General features: G+C 41.2%; 1 protein-coding gene across 1 annotated transcript in view; it reads left to right on the forward strand.

Annotated features, from left to right (window-relative positions):
* Positions 1 to 426: 426 nt before the first annotated feature.
* MAP1B (microtubule associated protein 1B) overlaps positions 427 to 25,654 on the forward strand; it is a 92,713-nt gene continuing 67,485 nt past the window's right edge. The window contains 2 exon segments of the mRNA XM_006172482.2: positions 427 to 800; positions 8,903 to 9,004. Of these exon segments, the coding sequence (XP_006172544.1) occupies positions 617 to 800; positions 8,903 to 9,004 (286 nt within the window). The 5' untranslated portion in view covers positions 427 to 616.

Genomic DNA, 25,654 nt, shown 5'->3' on the forward strand with positions numbered 1-25,654 from the left:
CTGGCTTCATCTCAGATGGGACACAAGGCAGAGGCCTGACTTGTGCACCTCAGACAAGGTAAATATTCCCACTCTGAAAATGGAAACCCATCCCATTCTTCAGCACAAGCTGGGTGGGGGTTTGCAGCGGGCAGTGGGTGTGTGTGGGGGGTGCAAATTGGGAGTGTTCTTCGCCTTAGGGTCCCCCAGCCCCTTGACTCGCGGCGCTGCCCTGACCATTGTCCGCACACCTCGTCCCTCCAGCTTCCGGGCCGCGGGCGAGATGATTTGCTGCAGATGACATCAGCCCTGGGCCAACGGCTGCAAGAGCGGAGGCAGCCACCCCGTGAGGATGTGCCGGGTGGTCCTTTCCTCCTCCTCTTCCTCCTCCTCCCCGGCTCCCTGCCTAGTCTCCATATAAAAGCAGCGCCGCCTCCCCGCCCTCTCTCACTCCTCGCTCCTCTCCGCCGCGCACTCTCGGAGTGGGCGGAGGGGGAGGCGGCGCGCAGCGCCAGGAGGAGGAGAGACGCAGGGGGCGGAGCGGAGACAGCACCTTCGGTGATAATCCTTTCTCCTGCCGCAGTGGAAAGGAGCGGCCGGAGCCAGGCACTTCGCCGAGGCATAGCAGGCCGGCAGGATGGCGACCGTGGTGGTGGAAGCCACCGAGCCTGAGCCGTCCGGCAGCATCGCCAACCCGGCGGCAACCACCTCGCCCAGCCTGTCGCATCGCTTCCTCGACAGCAAGTTCTACCTGCTGGTGGTCGTCGGCGAGATCGTGACCGAGGAGCACCTGCGACGCGCCATCGGCAACATCGAGCTGGGTAAGAGGCCCTGGGCCCCCAGGGAACGCGCTCGGGGAGACGCGCAAACGCGACCCCACCCAGGGCGCCAGGGCTACTTCTTTCCTCCGGCACGCTCCGCACCCACGTCTCTTCCCACTCTTCGTCTGGACTTTTTCTGGGCTAATTTTGGAGAATAATGCGAATTATTAGATTTGAGACCCAGTGGGAGAGCCTCACCTAACCTTGAGGGATCTGTCATCAGGCTAGGTATGCAGATCCCAGCTGGCTACCGCCAATCAAGCTAAATGAAATGCAGGTGTCAGAGGGGCGGGGGCCACAATAAAGCCGAAATCGCGGAAACCGAAGGTGTTGGTGGGGGATGGGGAAGACCTGATGCAAACACTCCTTTCAGCCCCCCTCTCACACTTCCAAAATGCTGGGAATGCCCCTCGCTGGCAGACCTGAGGCTGGAGTACCATGTGCCAGGACCCGCGTTGGAATCATTTTAATCACAACCACCTCACCCCCTAGAAGTGCCTTTGCTGGCTTAAAACCTCCCCGTCTTTTCTTTCCTCGGAGTGACTAGGCTAGTCCTAGGGCCACGCCCGCTTGCCCCCTCAGCCCCCGGGACGCAGAGATGGAGAGCCGCCTGCGCCTTGTTCCCAGACGGCGTCCGCCTCGCTACTGCCCCTGGGGCCTTGGTTGCAGCTTTCAGAAAGGACAATGGGACCCCCAAGTTGCGGGGTGGGGCTTCTTTTAAAAGTCAGCCTCGAGAGAGATGGCTTAGTGCGGAGAGGGCGGGGGGCCAGCGGGTAGGGCCAGCGCCTCGCCCGGTGCGCGCACTTCGAGCGCGCGCTGCAGAGGCCGAATAGCGGTTCGCTGGGAGCCCTGGGCGGGGCCGCGAGGGTCCGGCAGGCGCAGCCTCGGGCGCGCGGACCGACCCGCCCTGCAGCCCCACCCGGGCTGCCGCAGTGTCCCCGCCCTCCGCACCTGCCCCCCGCACTGCGGCGCCCCCACTGGGCGCGGCCGGCCGGGCGTGCGCTCCGCCGGGGCTTGGGGGTGCTGCATGCCCCCACCTCTCTCGGCTTTGTTGCCCTCGAAGTCCCCGGGTGGACAGTTCTGCCCTCTGCCTTTCCCTTTATCCCCGGCTACCCAGATCTCCCCTCGCCCTGACAGAGGTCGCCGGGTCCCTCCGCAGCCCGCTCCGCGCTCTATTCTCCTGGGGTGGTGCTGAAGCGGTTCTGCCCGGCGACACCGGCTGGTGGGCGTGGTGCAGTCCGCACTGCGGTCTCTACGGCAGCCCGAGGCGGACAAAGGGCGTTCACGCAGCCTTCGTTCCCCGCTCCCGCCCCCCACCTCATATAAAAGACAGGAGAAAAACGTTTTAGATGAAAAAAATAAATGCTAGTCATCTGCCTCTGCATTTGGAAATGGTCGCCTGTCCTCAGAACAAAAGGCTGCAGGGTGGAGACTGGAGTTGCAGACCTGGTTCTTTTGTTTAACTTTAAAGCACTGATTTTCCTTTCAGCCGAAAAGAAAAAAGAAAAAGAAAGAAGAAAGAAAGAAAAAATAATGTGAGCAGAAAGCAGTCGTGTTATTTTATTTAAAAAAATTAAGTAAGATATTTCAATAGTGAAATGCCTCGTTTGAGCATCTCAATAACCCTTCATTTTCAAACTATAGCCCTTTAGTCTGATCTGTACTAATTTAGTTTATTTGCATGTTTTCTCGGAAAATTTCACACATACTGACTTTGGGTGTGGCTACTGTGTGAATCAATGACTTAGGGTTTAAAAAATATATATATTATTTGTCAGCACCTTTGCTGGGAAATAATGATACATCAGGAGGTGCTTTTCTATCTAAAAAATGTTCATAACTACCCGATGTGGTGCGAGGCAAGGGACCACCATCCCCATTTTGGAGATGGGGGCCCAGAAAGGTAGGAATGATAAGGGGAGTAGCCCAAGGTCACACCACTCATAAAGTGACAGAAGTGGCAGCACTGCAGCCTCCCTGGTTGTCTGGCCCTGTCGTGACAGGACAGGCTAACGTCAGACAGGGATCAAACAGCAATTTTCAGAGCTTGCCTTTATACAAAGACAACAGTCGTCCACTTGCGGGCAGCGCCCCTTGCAGGGAGGTGGTTCAGCAATCACCTTCCACCTAATTATCTTACTGCTTTGTTACTCTGCTTATCATCCTTTTAGTGCCCCATTTCTCAGGGGATTTATTCAAGCTGCTTCTGTTTGAGGATAAACTAGATGCATCCAAGTACTGCTATGAAGTGCTCTCTGTCTCCTCTTCTTTACACTACTAGCACTTAGTGATAAAGTTCAGATTTGTCTTCCAAACTTTCAAAAAATTTAAAAGAAATTTTGTTTGTATTACATAGAGAGGAAAAGTCACAAATCATGAATGAGGAGCATTTGGTGAATTTTCACAAAATGAACCTATCTGTGTTACCCTGATCAAGAAACAAGACATTCTTGGAATCCCAGAAGCACCCTCATGTTTCCTTTTCAGTCAACTTGCCTTTCTAATTTTTAATTCCCTGATCTAGTCAGATTTTTGCAGGCAGTACTGATCCCATTAAAAATCAACCAAGTAAGTAAGCAGAGCCATTTCCTTATGCATAGTAATAGATGCTGCTTTTCCTCTGGAGAGCACTCTCTTGGGTCCTGAGGGCTTGGATGCAGCTCCAGGTGCACGGCCTTCCAGTTCTAAGTGAAAATACTGCTTCCGTAGCTTTCACAACACTCTAAGGTGACTTAGCAACAGGGCAGGCTGGCTGTTTCCCTGTGCCTGCCATACTGCAGCCTCAGCTTTCAGGCCCCATCCAGGCCTCCTCCAGAGGTCACTCTGATACCATAGCTGTAGTTGCTGGTGTCTGTAGACCCCATAGTGTGAAGCAAGATGGAGATGCTCCAGGAGGTTCAGCTCTGGTTGTGTGCTGCAGGCTGGGAAGGCAGTTCATCTGTTCCTCTTGCTTCCTATTTCCCCTTCCGTCTTAACTAAGGCTCTGTGGGTTTGGAGACCCTGGTGACTTGGATTTTTGCCATTTAATGACTTAGGGCTCTTTGGGAAGCCTAGAAAATAAATCTGTAGGAAGATGGAGGTAAGACAGTAAATCAACAGGCCTAGAACATCCCAGTATGGATGCTTAGTAAATGCTTCTTGAAACCAAATGCTACTGAACCAAACTCGATCTGCTCTCCCGCTTGCAGTGAAGCCAGTATACTGACACTGGATTGTGGTGAAGAAAGTGCAGTGTTTATTGTAAGGCGCCTATACAAGGAGAATGGGTAGCTTGTGCTCAAAAACCCTGAACTCCCCAAAGGGTTTCAGCAAAGCATTTTTAAAGGCCAGATGAGGGAGGGGAGTCCCAGGGTATGTGATCAGCCTGTGCACAATTCTGTGATTGCTTGATGGTGAGGTAACAAGGTGGTGTCACAGGGGTTAACATTACCAATCCTTAGGTGCCAGAAGGTCTGGGGGCTATACGCTCTTGATCATCAAGTAGTTAATTTATTCCATTTGGTGGTGGTTTTAGCATCTGAAAAACAACTCAGGAAATAGGCATCAGATATCATTATCTAGTTACTTCAGAGAGGAGCTAACTCAGAGGATATGGGGGAGAGGTCCATCCCAGGAAGGCCCCATGGGGTCCTGCTTGGTTACACAAGTAAGAGAGAAAGTCACTCATTTCTTCAGCTGTATTCAAAATGCACAGTGCACGGTTTGCTCATTGCTTCTCAAGTTTGAAACAATAGTCTTTCCTGGGACTAGCTTTAGTTATGTAGGACTCTATGCCAAACGATTGTCAATTCACTGACTGCCACTCCTTGGTACCTCCTTTGCCCCTACCTAATTAGTCCCCAGCATGGACTTGACAATCATCCCCAATTTTAGCAGAGCCTCCACTCCCCATGTTTATTTTAGGACATAACTACATATATCCATGCCTTGCAAAAGTAATTCTAGAGCCTTGTGAAAGGAGTTTTCATTGCTTCATTTAAATTTTTTTTTAAGGAGTGAAAACATACAAGGAATACTGAGTGTCAGTTTGATGATTTCAATTACTGTTAAAGAGTGTAACTTTCCTCTAGTTAACATTGAGAATCAGCAGAATTTGTTCAGGGAAAGATAGATATGTGTAACATCTACTGCCCTGGATTTTAGATATAAGTGTAGCTAATTACACTGTTGCTTTCTGATTATCATTTTATTGAATGTTTTCAGTCTAAGATGGTTAAGAGAATTAACCCAGGGAAGATTTGGATTTAGTTTCCATTTTGTTTCAACAGGAAAACAACAACAACATGGTGGGAATTAATAGGAATGTTGGAGAATGTTAAATTTATTATATTCATCTTTATACTTTTCAAAGTCAAAAGGCAGATGGATTTCTGCTTGCACTGCTTAATTGGTATTATGTACTAAGAATTCTATGATCCTTGCTGAAATATTGGCCCATTTCCATTAAATTGATGAGTCATTGTTAATCTTCTCTAAAGGCTTTTCTTAAAATAAGTTTTAACTTTTAGGTTAATAAATAAATTATTATAAATCACTTTTGTTTGTTTCTAATGTTAGATACTATCCAAGACCTAATTATTTATCATCAATACTTTAAAATGATAAACTTTGTATATAAGATACTGTCTGCATTACACATATCATATAAATTATAAACATCAAGTTGTTGGTTTAAAACAAAAGGCAAAAAAGCAAATTGAAAGTTAGGTCAAGGGGAAAAAAAGAGGAAAACTTTTCTCTGAGAAAGAAAACCTTATTGAATTTAGCATTTCCTTTGTTTTAATTGTTTCTTTAGTTTATGATTCTAATCTGACTTCAGATCACTTTTTGGCTTAATTTTGCAAATAGAATCTTATGGTTCTAGGTTAATAATTTAGAAACTTGGGCAAAAAATATTCAAAAGCCTATTTCTGAGAGGGAATGACTAAAGCTCGTGGAAGAAAATCAACTTGTTAAAGGCCAAAATAGCAGTCATGTGGAACCCGTATATCATTTTAAAACGCAGTGCATGGTCATTTTTGGTTTTCTTCAGTCTATTGTTTCTTTCAGGATATATGTTTTAGTCTTTAAATGGGAGATTTTTTTTAATTGTTGGTTTTATTAAATAATCCTGCCAAATGCTTGCATGATCAGTAAACTTGGTGAGATCTAACCTGTATAAAGTCAGGGGACCTGGCTCTTCCTCCATTTTCACCCTGACTTGTCCTGTAATAACCGCCCCCTACACACACCACAACCTTTTATTTTCTCCTTTTTCCATCTGTAAACTTGATGTGTACTTTAGCCTTTTTCTGCACTGCTACCCCTGGATTCAGAGAACTGAGATGGAAAGGTCCTTTGTTACCCGGTGGTCGTCAGGCTACAGTGATGGTTCCCACTTCCAGGGCTGGAAGACCGCCCCAGATTAGGGAGCTGTTCTCAGGAGGCCTAGCCAGAGGTCAACTCCCAGGGGCGGGGGTGGGGAGGGTGGGGGCAGAGGGTGTCTCGGCCTAGTTTATAAAGTGAAGTTTGATCTCCTCCAGTTAAAGGGCCTACTGCTGGCTTCCTCTTAGGCACAAAGTAGGGAGATATATAAACCAACTAAATGCCATATGAACCTTCACTGAGAAATACTATTTCCCTTTACTACCATCATCCAGTAGAAGGTACAAAGCAATTATACAGTATTTTCTTTCTAAAATTGGTATAGAAAGTGGCTTGGTTCCAAAATTTTCCTTTCCAACTAAAATAACCAGTAAAGCCATTGTAACCTTTATTTTATAAGTGGCATTAGTGATTGTGCATTAAGATGTAATTTGGCTGGAAAGTGCTCCCTTGAAAAGGGAACTCTTAACTTTTTAATTTCATTGGGAGTATAAAAATGAGCAATATTATTTTTATCAGCTGTTGGCTAATGTAACTTCAAAATTACTGAATCGTTTTTCTACTAGTTCGTACTTTTTCCATTGCTACATTACAAATTATTGGAACCAGGAGTTTCTGAAATAAAAAGCAAATGTTTAATTGCAGGTGTCATGACAAGTTATTTGAAGCCAAGGGAAAAAAACAGCAAACAACCTAAGAACAAGTCTATGTATAACCCGAAATGAAGTCATTCAAATAGTATGTTACTTAGCACAAAGGCAGAAAAATTGTATGAATTTAATTTAAATACATATGTCTCATTATTAACTTATTGACCCAACTTGACAAGCCAGAAGACAAAGTGGAGCTCAGACCTGGAGCACAGAGACTCCAGTCAACAATTTCCAATTAAGCGGCTCAGACAGAAGCTTGATGATTTTTCACACTAGAACAGTATATAGTGTATATACAGGGAAGTAAAATATTCTAATGAATTCAGACCTGTCAAGCTTTCTGTGAAACAAAAAAGATCCCATTTGTCATTTCTGCACTAAAAAGGTCCGCAAAGTCTCAACATGCCTTTCTTGTTAAATTTAAATACTCCATTAGCACAAATGCAAACTGAGGCTGTTAATGTTTCCAGGGAGACACATAAAATTTCCCCTTATAATAATTTAGCCTCTATTTAGGAATGTTAACTCTTGCACACCTGAATTATTCCCATGGCTTGCGTGAGAAACTTCTACCTCTATTTAATGGACATCCATCTATTTGAAGGTATTTGTCATTGTAGAAAAGGTGTTTGGTGTATAATCTGAAGGTATTTTAAATGTATAGTCAACTCTGTTTCAGAAGTCAACTTCTGTTTGTTTTGTGTGTGTATCTACCTTGATTCTTTGCAAGATAGGAAAACTGAACAAGATATAAATGGAGGTAGATGCAGATATACTTTTAAAGATTTAAGAGGTGTGTTTAAATAACATGCTGCCATTTATACTTCCAAGTCTGTATGCATGACTAACAACCAGCAAAAATGATTAAATGACCAAGTGTTTATTTAAAGATAGTTCACCTGCTGTGGCAACACCTAAATGTTCAAGTCCCTGCCCCTTAGTACATACGCAATAAATGATTGTTGTTCTGGAGGTTTGTCCTGGCAACTAAGGATGCCCCATGCAGGGGTGCAATCAAGGTTGGCTCTGCATAATGGCTCTACTATCTATTTGGGAAGATGAAAAATACATAAATAAATAAAAAAAAAAGTCCAGAGTTCTGTGGTTCCCCAATTTTGCCTGGCTTGTTCCCCAGGTCTCCCTTCTCTTCTGTCCTCTGGGTTCCTCTCTAGCCATCTCCTTTGGAAGGGCCGGAAAGAGGAGGGCAGAGAGAGGAGGAATAGACTAGGGAGGCATCAGCACCCCTAACCATTGTGTTCCCCTCACCCCAGCTTCCAGCCTTGTCAATGGAAGCCTGAAGTTTTGTGGGAATAGATCACAGCCCCCAACTCTGTAGAAGTTTATAAAGTATAAAAAGTCGCCACATTTCCTTGCCTCTGGATTAAGAAAATTCAGTACAATGAACAATTGTGAGTGAAAGCTGTCTACCAAGGTAGTCAGGTAAAAGAAATGCCTGGGGGTGTGGCAGACAAGCCATGTATTTAAGACTGAGATCCTGACTTCTTAGCACAGATCACATGAATTTTGATTGCTATCCAGGGGTTGAGAAATCAAGGTAAAAAATGGGAGGGGTAAAGACAGGTAACCAGCTAAGCACACAAAATGCATGTGTCCATATAAAAAATCACTTAAAAAATGGTGGCCTAGACTTGAATGCCAGCCCCACCTTCATTCTACATTTTGTAGCCACCTGCAAGTGGATCTGGGGAAAACTTAGTGATTGCCTGGTGGCCCCTTAACTGCTGCAGGGCTCACCATCTTCCTGTCCTTTCTGCGCCCTCCCTGGAGTAAAGCCTGTCATTTTCCTAATAACTGTTTTCTTTCACTCTCCAGAAGAGCTGCACTTACATTTTATGAGGGGCAGGAGTTCAGTCCACACTGCTAGTTTTCTGTCCTTTGTGGCCCGTTGGAGAGACCTCCCTGGCCCTCCCATTTTGTGGGTATCCGTGGCTAGTCACCGAGCTCTTCAGAAAAGGAGTTTCCACATCCTTCCTTAAAGCCTGAGAAATGCTACAGTGATGCTTGCCAAACCACTTTGAAATGACTAACTGGAAGCCTGTCGTCTGTCTTCCTTTCCTTTCTTAGGAATCCGATCATGGGACACAAACCTAATTGAATGCAACTTGGATCAAGAACTGAAACTTTTTGTATCTCGACACTCTGCAAGATTCTCTCCTGAAGTTCCAGGTGAGGCTTTTGGTGCAGTATTAGTCAACCTAGAATTTGTAAGGATGGGGATGCAGGCTGTTCGACAGAAAGTTTTGCCTGGGGCATCGAAAAGTCTTTCTCTTATTGCTAAAGTATTTATGTTTGTTATCATCAGCCAGGTTGGCAAGAAGTCACATTTTAAGAAAGTCATCCAGCTCTTAAATTGTTACCGTGTGGGTTTCTATTTTGTGGAGTCTTAGAAGTTTTTAAATTCTGGGGTAAATTTTTAAATTTTTGTATGTTATCTCACTGTTCTCTGAGCCTAAGGGATTGCAAACTATTTAAATGTTAATGTTACTCAAATGAAGTTATGACTACAAATTGGATGCCCCCACAATCCCACAACCCTGCTCCCTCCCAAGAAAATGGAGCACTTGCATTTCTGCATTTTTCCGTCTCAGTGAAACGTGCATCGTCATTTCATCATTGCATCATCACCCACTTCCCTTAGTACGGGTAAGAGAGTCTGAAATTCCCAACTGTCATTCAGATAGCCTTTCTTTCACAGATGCAAAAGAATACTACAGAATAATTAAAGGTAAGGACACAAAACTTGGTCATGTGAAGATGCCATCGCTAACCAGCCACCTCCCTGGGGATGTATTCTGGCCCATTCCTCTAGACCTAGGGATATAGCCAGAGTCACTCACCCTGTCCTGTGTGAGCTATGACCCATACTTCTCCCCCTTGGTTACATTTGAGGATCATGAGCAGAGTTAGTGGCCCATAAAGATGCTAAACCTGGGATGTGTTTCTCAAAAGGTTTGCCGTTGATCTGTCATAGACATTGCATTGCATTTTATTTCTTGAATAGCACCTAAATTTTATATAAAATAGAGAATACTCTTTTCTGTCTACATGAATTTGTTGTCCGATTGCAAATCTTTTGGCATTGATACAAAATCAGAAATGAGATTCAGCCCTTCTGACCGATTACATCATATTCCATTAGCCTTGTACATACTGAGATTTGAAACCACTTACAGAATGTCAGCCTTCATGCGTCACACTTGGCTACAGCAATATGCCCATGGGACTGGAGTTTGATATTATTAGAATCAAATCTCATACATTTTAGTTATCAAATCAATTTTAGCTTTCAAGCATGGAATTGAGTAAATGTGTTAAAAACTTAGCAAGAACTGGTTCATGAAAAGGTAAACATGCTGCAAAGCCATGTGAAAATCAGCTTTTAAGTAACTTTGCATTGAAAATAAGAGAGAATGATCCAGAGACTTATCAGACAGCACATGGTTTGCTGAAGGAAAGGTACAGTACATGGTTGTTTCTCTTGTTGTGTTATATTTTTATGTCTCTCATGCTTTAGTAACTTCTAAAATCATCTCACAGAAAGAAAAATAAGGGATGTATCCTCTTCCAACGAGTATGTTTCAGAAAGTAAAATTCAAGCTTTTATTCTTTTTCTGTAAGGTTGTTCTGTGATTCTATTTATTTACTTATTTTTGGTAAGTGAATCCTTTGATTCTCATTGTATTCATTCATACTTGGATTGACTTTATAGCGTGACAGCTGTTGTATGGCAAAATGAAAGGCTGTAAGAATTGGTAAAGAACTAACTATTTTGAAACAAAGACCTAGTATTACTCTTGTGGACTCAGAAGGTCAGGTCCCCCCAGACCACTGCTTTAGCCTAAGATACCTCATTCTCCCTCCTTTTCCTGCCGTCACCTACAGGAAGGGTTGGATGCCTACCTAGTGGTATCAGCACTATGCTAGGCTCTGTTCAGAGATTGGCCTCTGGACACGCAACATCCTCCCATTCTTGCCAACTCCAGGAAGATGTTATGTGCTTCCCCTCTAAGCTTAAGAGTACACTGTGCGGGGCTGGGCCTCCCCGTGGAGAACCGGGCATCTGGAATGCAGCCATGGGAGTGAGGCCCCTGTGTGGGGAGCACTCAGAGTGGGGTGAAGGTTTCTAAGCAAGACTACAGTAGATGATAAAAGCACACTTCAGACTCAGTTTCAGGTAAGTAAGTGTGTTTTAGAGAGAAGAGATGTTTTTTAGAGGATAAGGATACAAAATTGGGGTGAGTAGAGATCATAGGATGATCTCTGGATTGGACCCAAGGAAGCCTTTAGCTTTTCCTGAACATACTGAAGGGTTTTAGGGGAAAATTTGAAATCTGTTTTCATATGGGTCCAAGTCTAGTGGTCTCTTCCACACAGACTGGAATTCTGTAGAGACTGAAGGATGTACTTCAGGCTCCTAAAATGCGCTCATCTAAACCTCTACATGTAATTTCAAGAGTCTAAGTTCACTTACAGGCAAGGAACAGGACGAAGGTTGGATTGTCTTAAAAAAAAAAAAAATAGAGCTGTTCCTTCAGTCCGTTAAAAAATACCTAAATAGCACCTACAATGTGCCAAGCACTCTAGGGTAGGGGAGGGTGAACACACAGTGATGAACAAAAAACACAGTCACTGCTTTGTTTACTCTTGTCTTCCTGGGTGAAGAAGAGCGGGCATTTAACAGTCACATACGGGCTAGCATCAACTCTAGCTCCCTGTATAGGTCTAGTGTTTGGTTTGTTTTAGGTAGCAGAGGTATAAAATACTCTTTGTCCTCCCTAACAGAAGTGTAGTTGGCACCTGGTATCTGCAGAGGTGGTTCCAGGACCCCCACAGATACCAAATTCAACAAATGCTCAAGTCCCTTATATGAAATGGCATACATATGAAATGGCATAGTATTCGCATATCACCTTACACATATCCTCTCATTACTTTAAATCATCTCTAAATTACTTCTAATACTTAATGCAATGTATAATACCTGAAAGCTATGTAAGTAGTTGCCAGCATGTGACAAATTCAAATTTTGCTTTTTGGAACTTTCTGGAATTTTTAAAATAGTATTTTCGACCCTCAGTTGGTTGAATCTGCAAACGTGCAACCCACAGATATGGAGGGCCAACTGTAGATTAGGAGCTAGGATTGCTCTTACGTCTGTTCTACCTTAATGTTATTATACCTCTTTTTCTGTTTTTAAGAATTGGACATCCCTTATAAAAGACTGGGGATAGCCTCAGATGCAGCTAATAGATTGTGCAGCACAACCAGATTTGTTCCCTTGTGCTAGTTTGTCCCTTGCACTAGTTTTTAAATATGGTTTTGAGATTCCGTTGGCCTGTTTCTTCAGGATTGTAGGTCTCATTTGAGACCACTCTGAATGGCTTAGTCATCTTGAACAAATATCCTTTGAGCAGGAAGCTGGTATATAATGCTTTCTCTGCAGAAAGTGAGGGTCATATACTCTGAATAGCGAGGTGGTAGGTCCCCCAGTTCCTCAGAATTGAGTTCTGGGATTGCCAAGTCTTGCCCAACTCTGGCATACTTTTCGATTCTTGGAATAGTCAGTCATCTAGGGCCATCTTACTCTCTCAAACCTGGTGCAAGATGGACTTCCTAAAGACCCTTCGGCAGACATTTGCTGTGTGCCCAGGGCAGGTCTCTGCTGATTAGCTTTGATGTAACACCACTCCTGGCTGCATCTAAGCTGGGCTCAAGTGAGACCAGTTATCCTGAAAGAAAATATTAGATATTCTTTCATGAACACTTCCCAGCCTTTTGCTTAAGTGAAAGATCAAAAATGGAATCTTTTCAAAATAGAGCAATAGTCTTTTGTTTCCTGATACTTACGAATTCAAATACTATCATACATTTTTTGTTTATATATTACAGTATGTTTGTTCGATGAGAATTATTTTAATGAATCTTACCACAAGAGTAGTACTATATTTACTGTGCTGAATGGAATTTATTTCACTCTGTTCCTGTTTGTTTCTTTCCCCAACTTAACTTGAGATCTGTCTACCTATAACAGTAGAGATGGGTATCACCAGGAATTATAGAAAGTGGCCCATGATTGTCTGTGTTAGACAGACATCATTTCAGAACAACAAACAAATACAAACTGTTCCCAGGACAAGGGACACCAGAATGAAAACTAATTTCAATCTTCTTTTTTCCATCATTTTTCCACTTCTGTTAATTAAAGTAATTAAACATTTTTGTTAACTCAAATCCTCACCAGCCACGTGGTATAATGATTAATAAGAGTACAGATTCTGGATCCTTCTAACAATTATTTGCTGTGGGATCTTGGAAAAATTGCTTAACAATTTGATGCTTCTGTTTTGTTGTTTGTAAGACAGGGATGATCAGTTCCACCTCATAGAGATTTCATGAGGATCAAATGAATTAATTCACGTAAAGATCTTGAAACAGTGCTTGTCACATGGTAAAACAATAAACGTACGGTAGCATTAAAATTCTCTCTCTTGTTGAAAATCTATCAGACTTGTATATTTGGTGATGATTATTATTTATGGGAAATGGTGGCTTTAGATATTGGCTGGCTTCCTTTTTGAAATAATTTGTTTTTAAGCTATTTCTCAGAGAAACAGTTGCCTTCAGCACCATCAGAAGGCACGTAGTTGCTGGTTATGTGTAGGGGGCAGCAACATTATGACTGAGCTTAGGAAGGTCCTTTGGCTGTGAAAGCAAAACAGGTGATGCCTTAAGGTGCTGGGATAGCAGGACTTTAGGGCAGGTTGAAGACCGTTTGCAGAATGGTCCTGTTGCTGCCTCTGGGGGGATGCTGGTACTGCGGGCAAGTGTGCTACCCTGCTTTCTCGCTGTGATAGTCTGTCCATGGATAGTCTTCCACTCCCTCCTATCCCTTGGTTCTCTTTTATTCTCTCCAAACAAGTGACGGTCGACTTTGCCAGTTTTAAGAAACAGATTTCTTATGATTTATTTTCTTAGTCAACTGAATAAATAGTAAGACCATGGCATATTTACATTTTGTCACTAGTTTTATAATTCTGAGATCACATTTACAAAAACCTTCGTACAATGTGATTGATTTTGTAATGTGTATATGGGTGGTTCTGTTAGGAATGTATGCCTTTTCTTTAGAAGATAAATAAACCACAGATTTGTGTGGAGTGACTGCTAAAAATATCTGGCCTTGGGATTGGTTTTTGATGGCGAATTAAAATCAAGCCCTTTGAATTTAAGTCATGCGAATCCTCTCCTCCCTTTGACATTAATGAGGCAAGGATTTACAACATTTGCCAGTAGAATGATAAGAAAATACTAAAATGCTCTTAGAAAAGGTCTAAGAATGTTTGTAGTCGTCTTCTTTCTCTGTCTAGACTTGTATGTTTAGTCTGTCGTTGTACAGAATTATGGCTTAATTGTATGTGCCTAGAATGCATCAACTGGTTTATGACAGCGAGTAATGAATGTTTTCAGCCCTGCTCTCAACCTTTAAACAATAAAGCGCGCAAATATACGTTCCCTTGCATTGGAGAGGCTGACTTAATCCTCAGGGAACCTGTGATTTCTGAGGGAAAGCAGTCACTTTTCCTCATGTTTTCTCTCATGTGCACATGCACAGGTACAGACCCTTGTCCACATGCCAACCGGGTTCATCTTTTCTCATTGCATCATCATCTGAGGTTAGGGGAGGAATCCTCGTATTAGAAGAAAATGGCAAATAAAGAGCCTTATTTTTTGTTGAAGTAACCAGACCTCTATTTAGCATCCATTGAGATCACTGCAGCCTCCCTGGGAAGGGGACATCCATTTTAATGCAAATCACCTGCCTTTCTCCACTCGCCCCCTGCCCTCAGCCTTTGGGGCCCCTCCTGCTCCCACCCCAGTGCTCCCTTTCACCGGCTGCAGCAGACTGCTTGGTTGTCCGCACTCGCATTCCTTTGAAACAGTGAGAGGTCCAAACTTTCCAAGGAGAAATACCAGAATTCTGTAGTGTAGGCAGTACAAGGCGTATTTCCTGTGAGGTTTATAATTTGCTCAACTTTGAAATTTGGTGATTCTTTATATCCATAGATTCTTAGAGCTCTTGTGATTTTTTTTTTTTTTCCTGGAGAGGAATAAAATGGAGTTTCATTGCCATGTGCAGGCGCCTTCATTCCCCAGGGTTGTTAATGATGGCTCATTCAGACCACCCTAGAAATACCTATTCATCTTACTTTTTTTTAGAGTAAAAAGGATGTTTTCCTCTGCCAGCTGTAATGGCTCTCAAGCGGTTCCTAATGGGCACTGTGGAACCACTCAATATAGGCAGGCATAGGCAGGAAGGGAAGGTAGCAGAAAATTGGCTGCCTGGGCCCAGTATTCATTCGGGGGAATGTCATAACCCCGCCATTAAATCCGACTAAGTGCATCTCAGAACAGCTGCTAATGTCACCCAGCCAGGACAGCATCTTACGCTGAATGGCAGTGCCTTTGTCTTCATTTCCAGAGACCAGAGAGAGCCCAGGGTGTTTGCTAGATTCGTTGTGGTGGATGTATGTTTATTTATTTGTTTGTTTTTAAAGCATGCCTCAAGCACCAGCTAGCTGGTACAGGCCCATCACTTTTTACTGCCTGCTTTTGGGTTTTCTCTGTAGGGTATTTTGTTCAGCATCTATCAAAACATGCTGGAAACGATGGTGAAAGATGAGGACTAAAGCGTAAGCTAATAGATTTCTTAAAAAAAAAAAAGTCAGTTAAGGAGGGGAGAGTATATAGTTCAGTGGTAAAGCACATGTTTAGCATGCATGGGGTCCTGGGTTCAATCCCCAGTATCTCTATTTAAAAAAAAAACACCTAATTACCCCCTCAACTTTTTAAAAGTCAGTATTTTTAAGTGTTTATTAATAAGCAAGAAATTGTAAAGGTATCTGTGGAAGAATTTGGTATCCTCGCTGCTTATAATTTAGTTGGGAAAATAAATCATTCAATCACAGCTTTAAAAAACACTAACAAAGAGTGTTTCCTTAATTTAAAAACTGTGTGTGTGAGAGACAGACACATATGAAGGGGACAGGGGCAGATTCAGTCAAATTTGTAAACAAGACAAGGGGTGAGAATGGTGATCATAACAAGCATTGCATTTTGATTGTTCAACCACAGATTTAGTCACAGTGACAAAGGTTACCCAGGTACCAGCACCCCCACCCCAGCCACAACCCAAGACTAATTAAACGCTACCCAGGCAACGATCAAGTATCTCCAAACATCATACTCCAGGGCTTACGCCTTTTGTTTCCTTGGCTGCGGGCTAGGGGTAATTTCTATTGCTTGTGAAGTCAAATTTCCTTGGTCCTAGAGAAATGTGAGAAAGTAAGAAGTGCCCCTGGGGAAGTGCCCTTAAAAATGGACCATGAAGACTGGAGAAATTAACATAAACACAAGACAAAAATAATGTTGTTTTAATAGACTTTTCCAATCCATGGTAAAGACTTGCCTACAGTCAGGACTGATGTGGTGACTGCTTTCGGAAAATACAAGAGTCTACATACATAGGATTGAAAAATAAAATTAATTAAAAAGGAGCACTAAAGCCTTGGGTAGGTGGCATTCTCTGGGATGTGATTCCTTTTTATGGCTGCAGCTTTGCTTATTTTAAAGATACAAACTGAATGGCCTCTAAAAATTGTCTTATAAAGTTAATTGCCGAAAGGGTTGAGATAAAATAGGAATATCCCGGGGACTGCCTTGATTTGGAAAGTCCTCTCAACCTGCTCTTTGCTGGCCCTTTCTTTTTTAATAAAACTGGTTTTCATCAGAAACTATGAGTAAGGGAGGCACAGTGAAGCATTTTGGACCAAATTCATAGATTCTCTGTCTGCATCTCACATGGATAGTCTGGGGCAGGGACAGCTGATCCCCCTGAAGGAGAACTGCATTTTGGTGTACTTTGCCCCTAAGGTCCTACTCCATGCAGAGGTTGATTTTTTTGTTCTTGAAATGTCAGCCAGGGGAAATGTCACATTTGGGAAAGTTAACTTGATAGCAGTAGAACTAAAGATGGAGTAAATTCTGCATCTCAGGATGACAGCACTCTCTTGGTACAGAGCTCCTCAGCCATTTTGAGCAGTTGTTCTCTGCCTTCTAAATTTTCATCTGGAAGTTTGGACCTGTGTGAAAGACCAGCAAAACAGCTGTGAAAACAGCTCGATGGAACTCCTCCCCTTTTCATGTTTGTGTGCATGAGAGAGAGAGGGAGAGGGAGATGGAGGGAGGGTACCTTATCGTATTCTAGTCCATCAGAAAGGAGATAATCTTTTCACATTATATGGTATATCTTTTTAGAAGTATCAGCCAATCTGCCATTAAATATTTATATTGTAGCTCCTGCAGCAAGACACAGTTCCTAGCTCTGCACACCGTAAGAGGTGTCCGTAAACCTGTCCCTGAGAGTTGTTCACAATCAAGCATGGAAATAAGATAACTAACATAACAAGTCAGTGTATAATAAGTGTCAGATGAGAATTTTGCTGGAGAATCCTTCTATAAATTCTTTTCATTCAAGCTATTTTTAAAAAATATACATGCATTAAAATACGCACAAAAAGCATGTTATCTATAGAAGTTGAGGCATAATAAATACAACAGATCCAATGCACTGGATTCTCTTGGTGATCAAGAATTTTGGATCCAAACTGAATTAATTATTCCCTAGTTTGGAGCTACATTTTAAGTTAAGCCCTTTAGTTTAATTATGAAAAGACTGAACTGATATTTTTAGGATTCCTTTCCCTCCCCCTCTCCCACCCCCACCAAAAAAAAGTGTATGAGAGCAGAACGGCTGAACTGAATGTAAAGGCATGATTTCAAGATTGTCTTCATCTTTGAGTGCAGGAAAATTATCCATTGGCAGACTCTGAAGACACTTGGGAGAGATTGTGAAAGTGAAAGGTTTTATGGAAATAAATCTGATGTAATTGGTTCACTGCCCTGAGGCTAGACTGGACACTTTGAAGAGCGCTGATTCAGCTGTTCCTGTATCAGGGAAGAAGGGAGGGGACCTCTGTTGTGAGCTGCTTCCCAGGACCCTCCCCTCTCCAGAGAGCCCTCCAAGCCTGACCTGGTGCCGTGGCCTGGGCCGCACCTGAAATTACTGTCACCCACAGAGCCCCTGAAAAATTACTGTGAGGCTGTTCCTCTTCTTGCAAAGCAAAGAGATTAGACTAGACTAGGGTATCTGAAGCTTTGTTTTGCCAGCCATTAGTTCTGTAAAATATTAATAGAAAGTCAGTGGGAAAGAATTCCATGGTGAAATAAGTCGAGGAACTGTGGCATACCAGATTTTATATTTTGAGGAGCCATAAATTATGTAACTGCATGTAAATAAACTCATGTAATTTTGTATAACCGTAAATGTCCTTAACCTATTTGAACTGTCACTTCCACCACTAATCCCCCTCTGGGATCTAGATTTTTCTAGAACACAATTTGGGAAAGGATGAGCTAAATGATCTCTTAGTCCCTTCCAGTTTTTGTATCCCATGATTCATGAATTTTTACTAAATTTTCTCGTCATTGAAATGTGGAAGGAAACTGGTCCTGTTCTCTGTTTAGCTTAAAATGGTTTCTAATCGAGGTTTTAAAATGTCAGTGAAAGAATTTAGTTTAGAAAATCTGCCGGTCCCATCTGCTAGGATTATTAGTTTTAGGGGAAGATGCACAGCTTTGTGATACTCAGGCTGATTTCCCAGTTTGGGAATTCTTGGCCCTTGACTTTGCCCATCTGTCTTTACCTTGCAGACAGACCAAACAAGACAAAACTTAATTGTGTTTGCACAATGCCAAACACCTGCATGGAAAGTGTTTCAGAAGTCAAATTCATGAGTGTTTTGTCTACTCAATGCCAAATAGGAAATAACTGCATTTTTTTCCATTGAAATTAGAATTTCCACATTGACGTCTGGTATTGCGTTGAGCCTCGGATTAGTTACTTATTCACAGATCTTTGGAAGCAGGCTTAAGATTGAACCTCCTGAGTTCTGGGGATCATCTGTAGGTTGAGTGTGTTAAAAGTGCCAGACCTCGTTTGTTCTGGATAATTGAGAATGGTCTGCATTTTAATAAGCATGATCAGCTATGCATATCTTTTCACGAGAACCATCAATTAGCACAACACAATTTAACGAGTCAGTACATGCAAATATGAATACCCTTGGGAAGCAATGCTCAAATCAAATTATTACTGACGGTTTACAACTTGCATGCAGGTAATCATTATCAGAAAGCCATGATTGTCTAAAAGGAAAAGTGATTTTTATGGTAATGCATCATGTGATTGACTCTTGATATCTAATATTTTTGAGCTAACAGTTTCAATTTGTCCTATCCCTAATTTGGTCATGTTCACACAAAATGTTTAATTCACTCCCTATGACCTATATGTAATATTATTTTTACAGCAAACCTTACAGTGTTCTGAAACCCAAGTGAAGTAATTTATGTACAAAAAACATTGTTCATATTATTATCTCTGTGGAGGAGAAGAATGATGATCTGGTTAATCAAATGTTCTAGGTAATAGAGAGTTGCCTTCATTCCTTGTGAGATTATTAATTTTTTTGAAAGCTTTAGAATCCAATTGTATGCCCTCATATTATGTAGAACTGTCTTAGACTTCATAAATGAAATTTCTTTAGCCCCAGAAGAAATATATTTAAACCATTTATAGAAAACATGTACTTAGAAATCTGTTATTCCTTTGTCCTCCCAATTGGAGTGATATTTTCAAAGGGAGGTTTTAATAAAGAGCTATTGTACTTTCTGGGCAAATGTTGGCATTTTATTGAAGCACAGGCCAAAAGAGATGGACTCACACAGGAGAACACACTTTGCCACTTGCTTGGAACCCAAACTCAGAACAATCTAAGTGAGTCTTCCTTGGATGATTCAGGACGAAAGTCCCCTGTGCTTTGGGTCCCTGTTACAAACCCTAGTCACTGGTAACTACACTGTCTACACAGGGGTGTGCTAACTAGAAGCAAGGTCTTATTACTGAAACATTAGTGAGCAAACCATTTATACTGAGTTGGCCAAATGGCCACCTCAACACTAATGTGATTGTAATTTCTGTATGGAACAGTGAATATCCCTGGCTATCATACTGCTTCGAAAAGAGTCATTGGTTCTGAATATTGCAAAGGAAATCAGAACTGCTGTAGAGAAAGAAGGGAAGTATGTAGAAAGACAAGATGGTAGTCTTCCTGGTAGCATAAAAAATGTGAGTTTGCTAAATATGCGTGAGCCCACTGCATTTACGTTGTTATACATACAACCAGTGCATCCCAATTCTAAGCCCTAACCACTTTTCTTTTCTGCTTCCTATGTCTCCTGCATATGAAAAAATGCCTTTTAAAGTAGATAATTGTCTTCATTATGCCGTCTTCCTCCTACTGAGCTAATAAACATGCAAACCCAACTCAGTGGTAAAGGAAGTAAGAAGCAAGAAGCAAGATTAAAGGTGTATCACCTGTGCTTTAAGATTGTCCAGGATAGCCTTAGATTCTAGGAATAGACAGGTATGTGGCTAAAATTGTGTGAACATTTACATGCATATATGTAATTATATGTTTGTGTGAATGAGTTTGCTTTTATATTATTTCAAAAACATCTTTGGCTTTTAACGAAGCATTAGAACATCCAGGTAATATCTGTTGATGAAAAAGTGACATTTCTTGCAGGTTTACCTCCTTTTTCCTTCCATTGTTTTGTCATCTGTATCACTCATGCCTTCCCCTCCCCCACCCCCGTCATCTATTTCATTTCTCTTTTCTTCTTCCTGTTTTTCCTAATATGCCCATCCCCACTCCCCAGTCACAACCTTCTTTCCTACAAATAATGCTGGTTTGGGTTATTTTAAAACATCTGACAAGATCGATGTCTGCTTTTTAAAGAAGCATCACATTATGTATTTGTTATACACACTATTATACTGTGTCTTATTTTTGCTTTGTTTTATACATAGAACAGAGAGACTCTTTGGAGTCTTTGGAATAACATTCCAGCATATAAATATAAATGAAATAATTTGGCAAATTGACTCACTCTGGGGTTGTCTCGAAAAATGATTCCATCATCAGATAGAAATTTCTGTTGCTGGAATCCTTTAGTCTACAAATGGATTTTCTATGCTTGGTAAGCAGACTCATAAAAAATATGAAACTAGTTGCTCAAAGAAAACCAAACTCGAACTTACAACTTAAAAAGAAGGAAAAGAAAAAAACAACCGAACAAAAACCTACTTTGAGAAAAGCTGAGACCAAAGACCTTGAATCAAATAATCGAAGAGCTAGGTTTTTAATCTTTTAGAATTCTAAATTTTCAGAAATGGCTTTTTCCCAGTTGCAACTGAATGTTAAGGGAAAAGGAATGCAATTATGTCATAACCGTAGAACTAAGGAGGTCTTAGGCTAATGTCCCTTAGTAAAGAGCCATAGAGCAGTGCCTGGCACATAGTACTGCCTTACTTTGTGTATGACAGTGAATGTAGAGATGTTGTGGGTTTGAGAAACCATAATTTGCTCTTAGGTTTGAAAAATAAGCTGCATAAGAAATCTGAAAATTTGCAGTGATTGTTTATATGCAAACAATGTCTTTATTACAAATTTCCTTTAAACATTGAAATGTGGGAAAATGTTTATTTACAAACTATCAATTACTTTCAGAGACTTGGTAACCTAAAAGTTATGGTTAAGAGCCAGTGTCTTGAGAAGCAATGGACAGAACCCTTGGAGGATGGAGGTGGAGGACAGAAAATATGTTCCAATCCCAGTTTTACTGCTGAGTAGATTTGTGCTATTGTGGACAAATTTGTGTTAGCATTTATGTACCAGTTTCATCATCTTTAAGATCCCTTTTATATTTAATAGTCGGTGACATAATACCAACCTATAGTAAAAAAAAAAAAAGTCATTCAAGTATTTAAAAAAATGGTTTGCATGCAAAATTGATATGCATTGCTAATGTGTAAAGCCAAGATGTGTTATTTGTATTATAAGAATTCCAAAGAACTTTACACAATAACTTGCTTGGCTGAATAGTAAATGAAAACATGTATACTCAATGTATTCATTTCACAAACACATATTGCTTGTCTTACGGGGTCTGGTACTGTGTCAAATACTAAGGTTAACAATAATAAGCGAAATAAATAAATCCACAGTCCCTACATGCTCTCCCATGGAGCTCTTAGTCAAGGTAAGTAGGTAGACAATAATCACATAGTCATGTAAATACGCATCATAGTCTGTGCTAAGTACCAGGGAAGTGAATACAGTGCTATATAAAGATATAAAAGAGGAAGATGACCTCTAAGGGAAAAGTGAGAGAACTGTAGAGCTGAGATTTGTGACAAATGCTTTTTATTTTTTTTTTTAAACATAGGACACTGTATTTATGTTTTCCTTTTAATGCAACATTAGCCATTCGGCCTCATTTTATAGGTGCTAGAGTATACAAATACTTCTTGACTTTCACAGGGATCAATGTGAGGTTACAGTCGCACATTTCTTAGGAAATAGGATCAAATAAATAGACATGATTTTGAAATATTTCTGCGAAGATACTAGTGTTCTTGTAAGGATTCCACTACTTTGCTCTGAGTTAAGAATGAAAAGAAAGAGAACTATCTGAATATTCATTGGCTTCTTAAAAGCATGGGTTTAATTACAGATTTGTTGGGCTGCAAAAATCCCGATGATAGGGAAGTGAAGCCACCAAAATTTGGATCAGGATTTGCAGGCTTGTGCTGTGAAATAATGATGATTCCCGAGCCCCTTGGGAACACCCTGCACGTACGTGGTGCTTAGACGTCGTGTGGTGCCTTCTGTCCAGTGTCTCCCTGAGCCCACTGGAGGGGTGCTCCCCTGGTAACTGCCAGGCTCTGTTAGGCCAGGTGTCTCTTACTGATGTTTTCTTTTTTTCAGACCAATTATAAGCAGCTTTCTTGCATCATATCTTTGGGCATTGGTCATTTACCCTACTTGAAAATATATCTAAAAACTCAACTTTTCCATTTAAAAATACCTTTTCTTTAGCCTGGAGGATATGACTATAGCAACTAACCCATACTAGTGTCCTTTATTGGAAAAAATAAAACCTGACTTTACCATTAAACCTAGTATAGAACAAACAAGCTTTCTTGGTCTATATGTGAGGGTGTTAAAAGTTCTGTTACATGAAGGTTAACTTTTTCAGTCATTTGTTCACTCCTAAATCTTGACTACTCTTCTGACGCTACCTGAAATGAAAATATGTTGTAAAGAAATGTCGATATAGAAGTATCTTTCATAATTTTTTTTTCTGAAATGCTCTTTTGAACCCTTTCAGTCTGCAGACTTTGGTCTTTCTTCAGGTGTAAAGTTCTTTCTGTACATCCTTGTCATTGTTTCTGTTCCTGTGGTTCTGATTTCGGCCTTTACAGTATGTAAGATTCTTGTAATAGAACTTGTTCTTATACTCATCCTCTGTCTCGTCATTTTCTCTTTGATCCTCCACGTGTCCTAGGAGAACGCCTCATGCTTGTCTTATACATCACTGTCAGTGTTCTGCAGGGTTTGTTCTGCCCTTTACTGCCAATTTAAATTCTGCAGTTGCGTTTTGTCTTTCCTAGAATTCTTTTATTAATTCTGCTGACTTCTTTTTAAATCGCTGCCCAGAATTCATTCAGCCCACTCTAGTTTTATTCTCATTTCACAGAGACCGTGTCTGCCATCTTTTGTACTGTCATTTTCTAAAATTTTATTTTTTTCCCTTTAGAAAGTTGTTTTTAGAGATAGGGTTTTCCACCAAGCCTCAGGACAATACTTTTTTTTTTTTTTTTTTTTGCTGCAGAGTCTTTTCAATGGTCCCATTTTTTCTATTTGTTTTCTCCTTCTTATGCACAGAGAAAGGTCTGCCGATGCACAGCATTTGCTAACAGATAGGGTTGTAGAGGCTCCTTAGCGATTCTCACTGCCCACTTGGGTGCTGGCAGCTTCACTGGAAGTCAGGTTCAGGTGCATGGCTCCCACCCTGTGTCTGTGGTCCAGCAGGTGTTTGTGTGGCATGGGATGCAGGCCTGGGAAGAGATGGTCTGCCTTCACTGTCAGAGCTTCTGCCTCTGAGCGAGTATCAGATGACACCTGCAGTTCTTCATGCAAGTAAGATGGGAGAAAGCCACGTGTTTGCATGGACTCCTCTCTGGGTTCTTCCTCTCTCTGCTTCTACTTACAAGCACTTTTTCTCAGAGACCATTTGGCCCAAGTTGTAATGCAGGACAGCAGTTTTTTTTTTCCCCCTACGCCTAGTCTCTGCTGGGTTCTGCAGGTGAGTAGCTGGAGGAGAGTTGGGGGGGGTGCTGTGGGAATGGAGGTGTCAATCACCCTGCAGTGAGGAACTGAGACCTCTTTTTGGTCTTTGTGCCCTAGACTTAGGGGCAGATGTTTAAAGAGCAACTCAAAACCTTTCCAACGTCTCTTGAGTCCAGCAAATAGTGAAGGGAGGGACTCAGGAACTAGAGTGCCCAAGTCCAAATACAAGCTCCACCTCATGCTTATGTTCTTTGTACTGGTTTCCTCATATAAACCTATCTTATAGAGGAGTAATGTTCCTCATCTGTAAATCTACTTTATAAAGGATTTACGGAAATTTGGTGGCATCAGGACACGTAAAGCATTGAAAGATTGGCTGGAACATACTAGGTGCTCTACCAGCGTTAGCTATTGTTAATATATGTACTGTTTTCCTGGGGTGGGGTGTATGTTTAAGAGTGTTCAAAAAAATGTGTATTTCATTTCAGTTCTTTCTCCCCCTGCTGAACCTCTCTGCCCACCACCTTTCAGCATATGGCCGTCTCTTTACTTTAAAATCACTGTGATCAGTTTTTCTGATTTTATGTGAGTATTTCAAAAATTAATGAATTTGGATAAGGTGATATTAGGCATTTCAGCTACCACCAGCTTCCCTAATTCCCACTCGAAATAATAATTAAATGATATAATCTTCATTTGTGGAAATCTGTAATGCTTAGAGTGTAGTACCATTTTGGCATCTTGGATACACTTTCAAAATTGTGTTTTTAAGAGAGAATTAGAACCAGAAATTGACACAACATTGTAAACTGACAATACTTAAATTAAAAAAAACACAAAAAATTAAAAAAGAGATTATTACACGTGTCACTTGTGCAAAACACATTCTCTGGTAAATTTGGTTTCATGGTAAACAGCATACCATCCTTATTTTAAATTGTGTGCAGATATTTTGTATTATACACCAATAGTTTACCAAATGTTATCTTTTTTAAAAGAGATTTTCAGATTACAGTGCTTTTAAAAAAGAGGAAAATCTTTGTGAATGATTAATGCTTTTAACCTGCTGTTCAAGGAAATGAGTTAGAAATGTTAGCAGGAAAAGCGGATTCATCTTGATATAATGTTCAGGTGACCTGTAACATTTGCTGCTCTATAAAATCTACAATTTTATTCAAGCATAATTTGTTCAGGCTTATGATTTCTTTATAACATTATCAGTTCTCTGTACTTGAAGTCCCCTAGAGCCAACTTTTTTCATTTCTCTTTATATAATCAGGGCTTTGCACATTTCAAAAGTTTATATAAATCCCTCTCTTCTTGATGGTATTGTAGAAGATCCTTTCCCACAACTTCTAACTTCTGCCTAAAGTACCATGTTCCTTCTTATTGTCACTACATGAAAACTTGTGAAATACAGCTTTCTTTTTTATCTTTAGTTTCCGCATGTTTGTGAGTGACAGTTTCATGTGTGTACATGCTGTCTTTTGTGACACTACAG

Source organism: Camelus ferus, chromosome 3 (genome assembly GCF_009834535.1).
Source record: "Camelus ferus isolate YT-003-E chromosome 3, BCGSAC_Cfer_1.0, whole genome shotgun sequence".
Lineage (NCBI taxonomy): Eukaryota > Metazoa > Chordata > Mammalia > Artiodactyla > Camelidae > Camelus > Camelus ferus.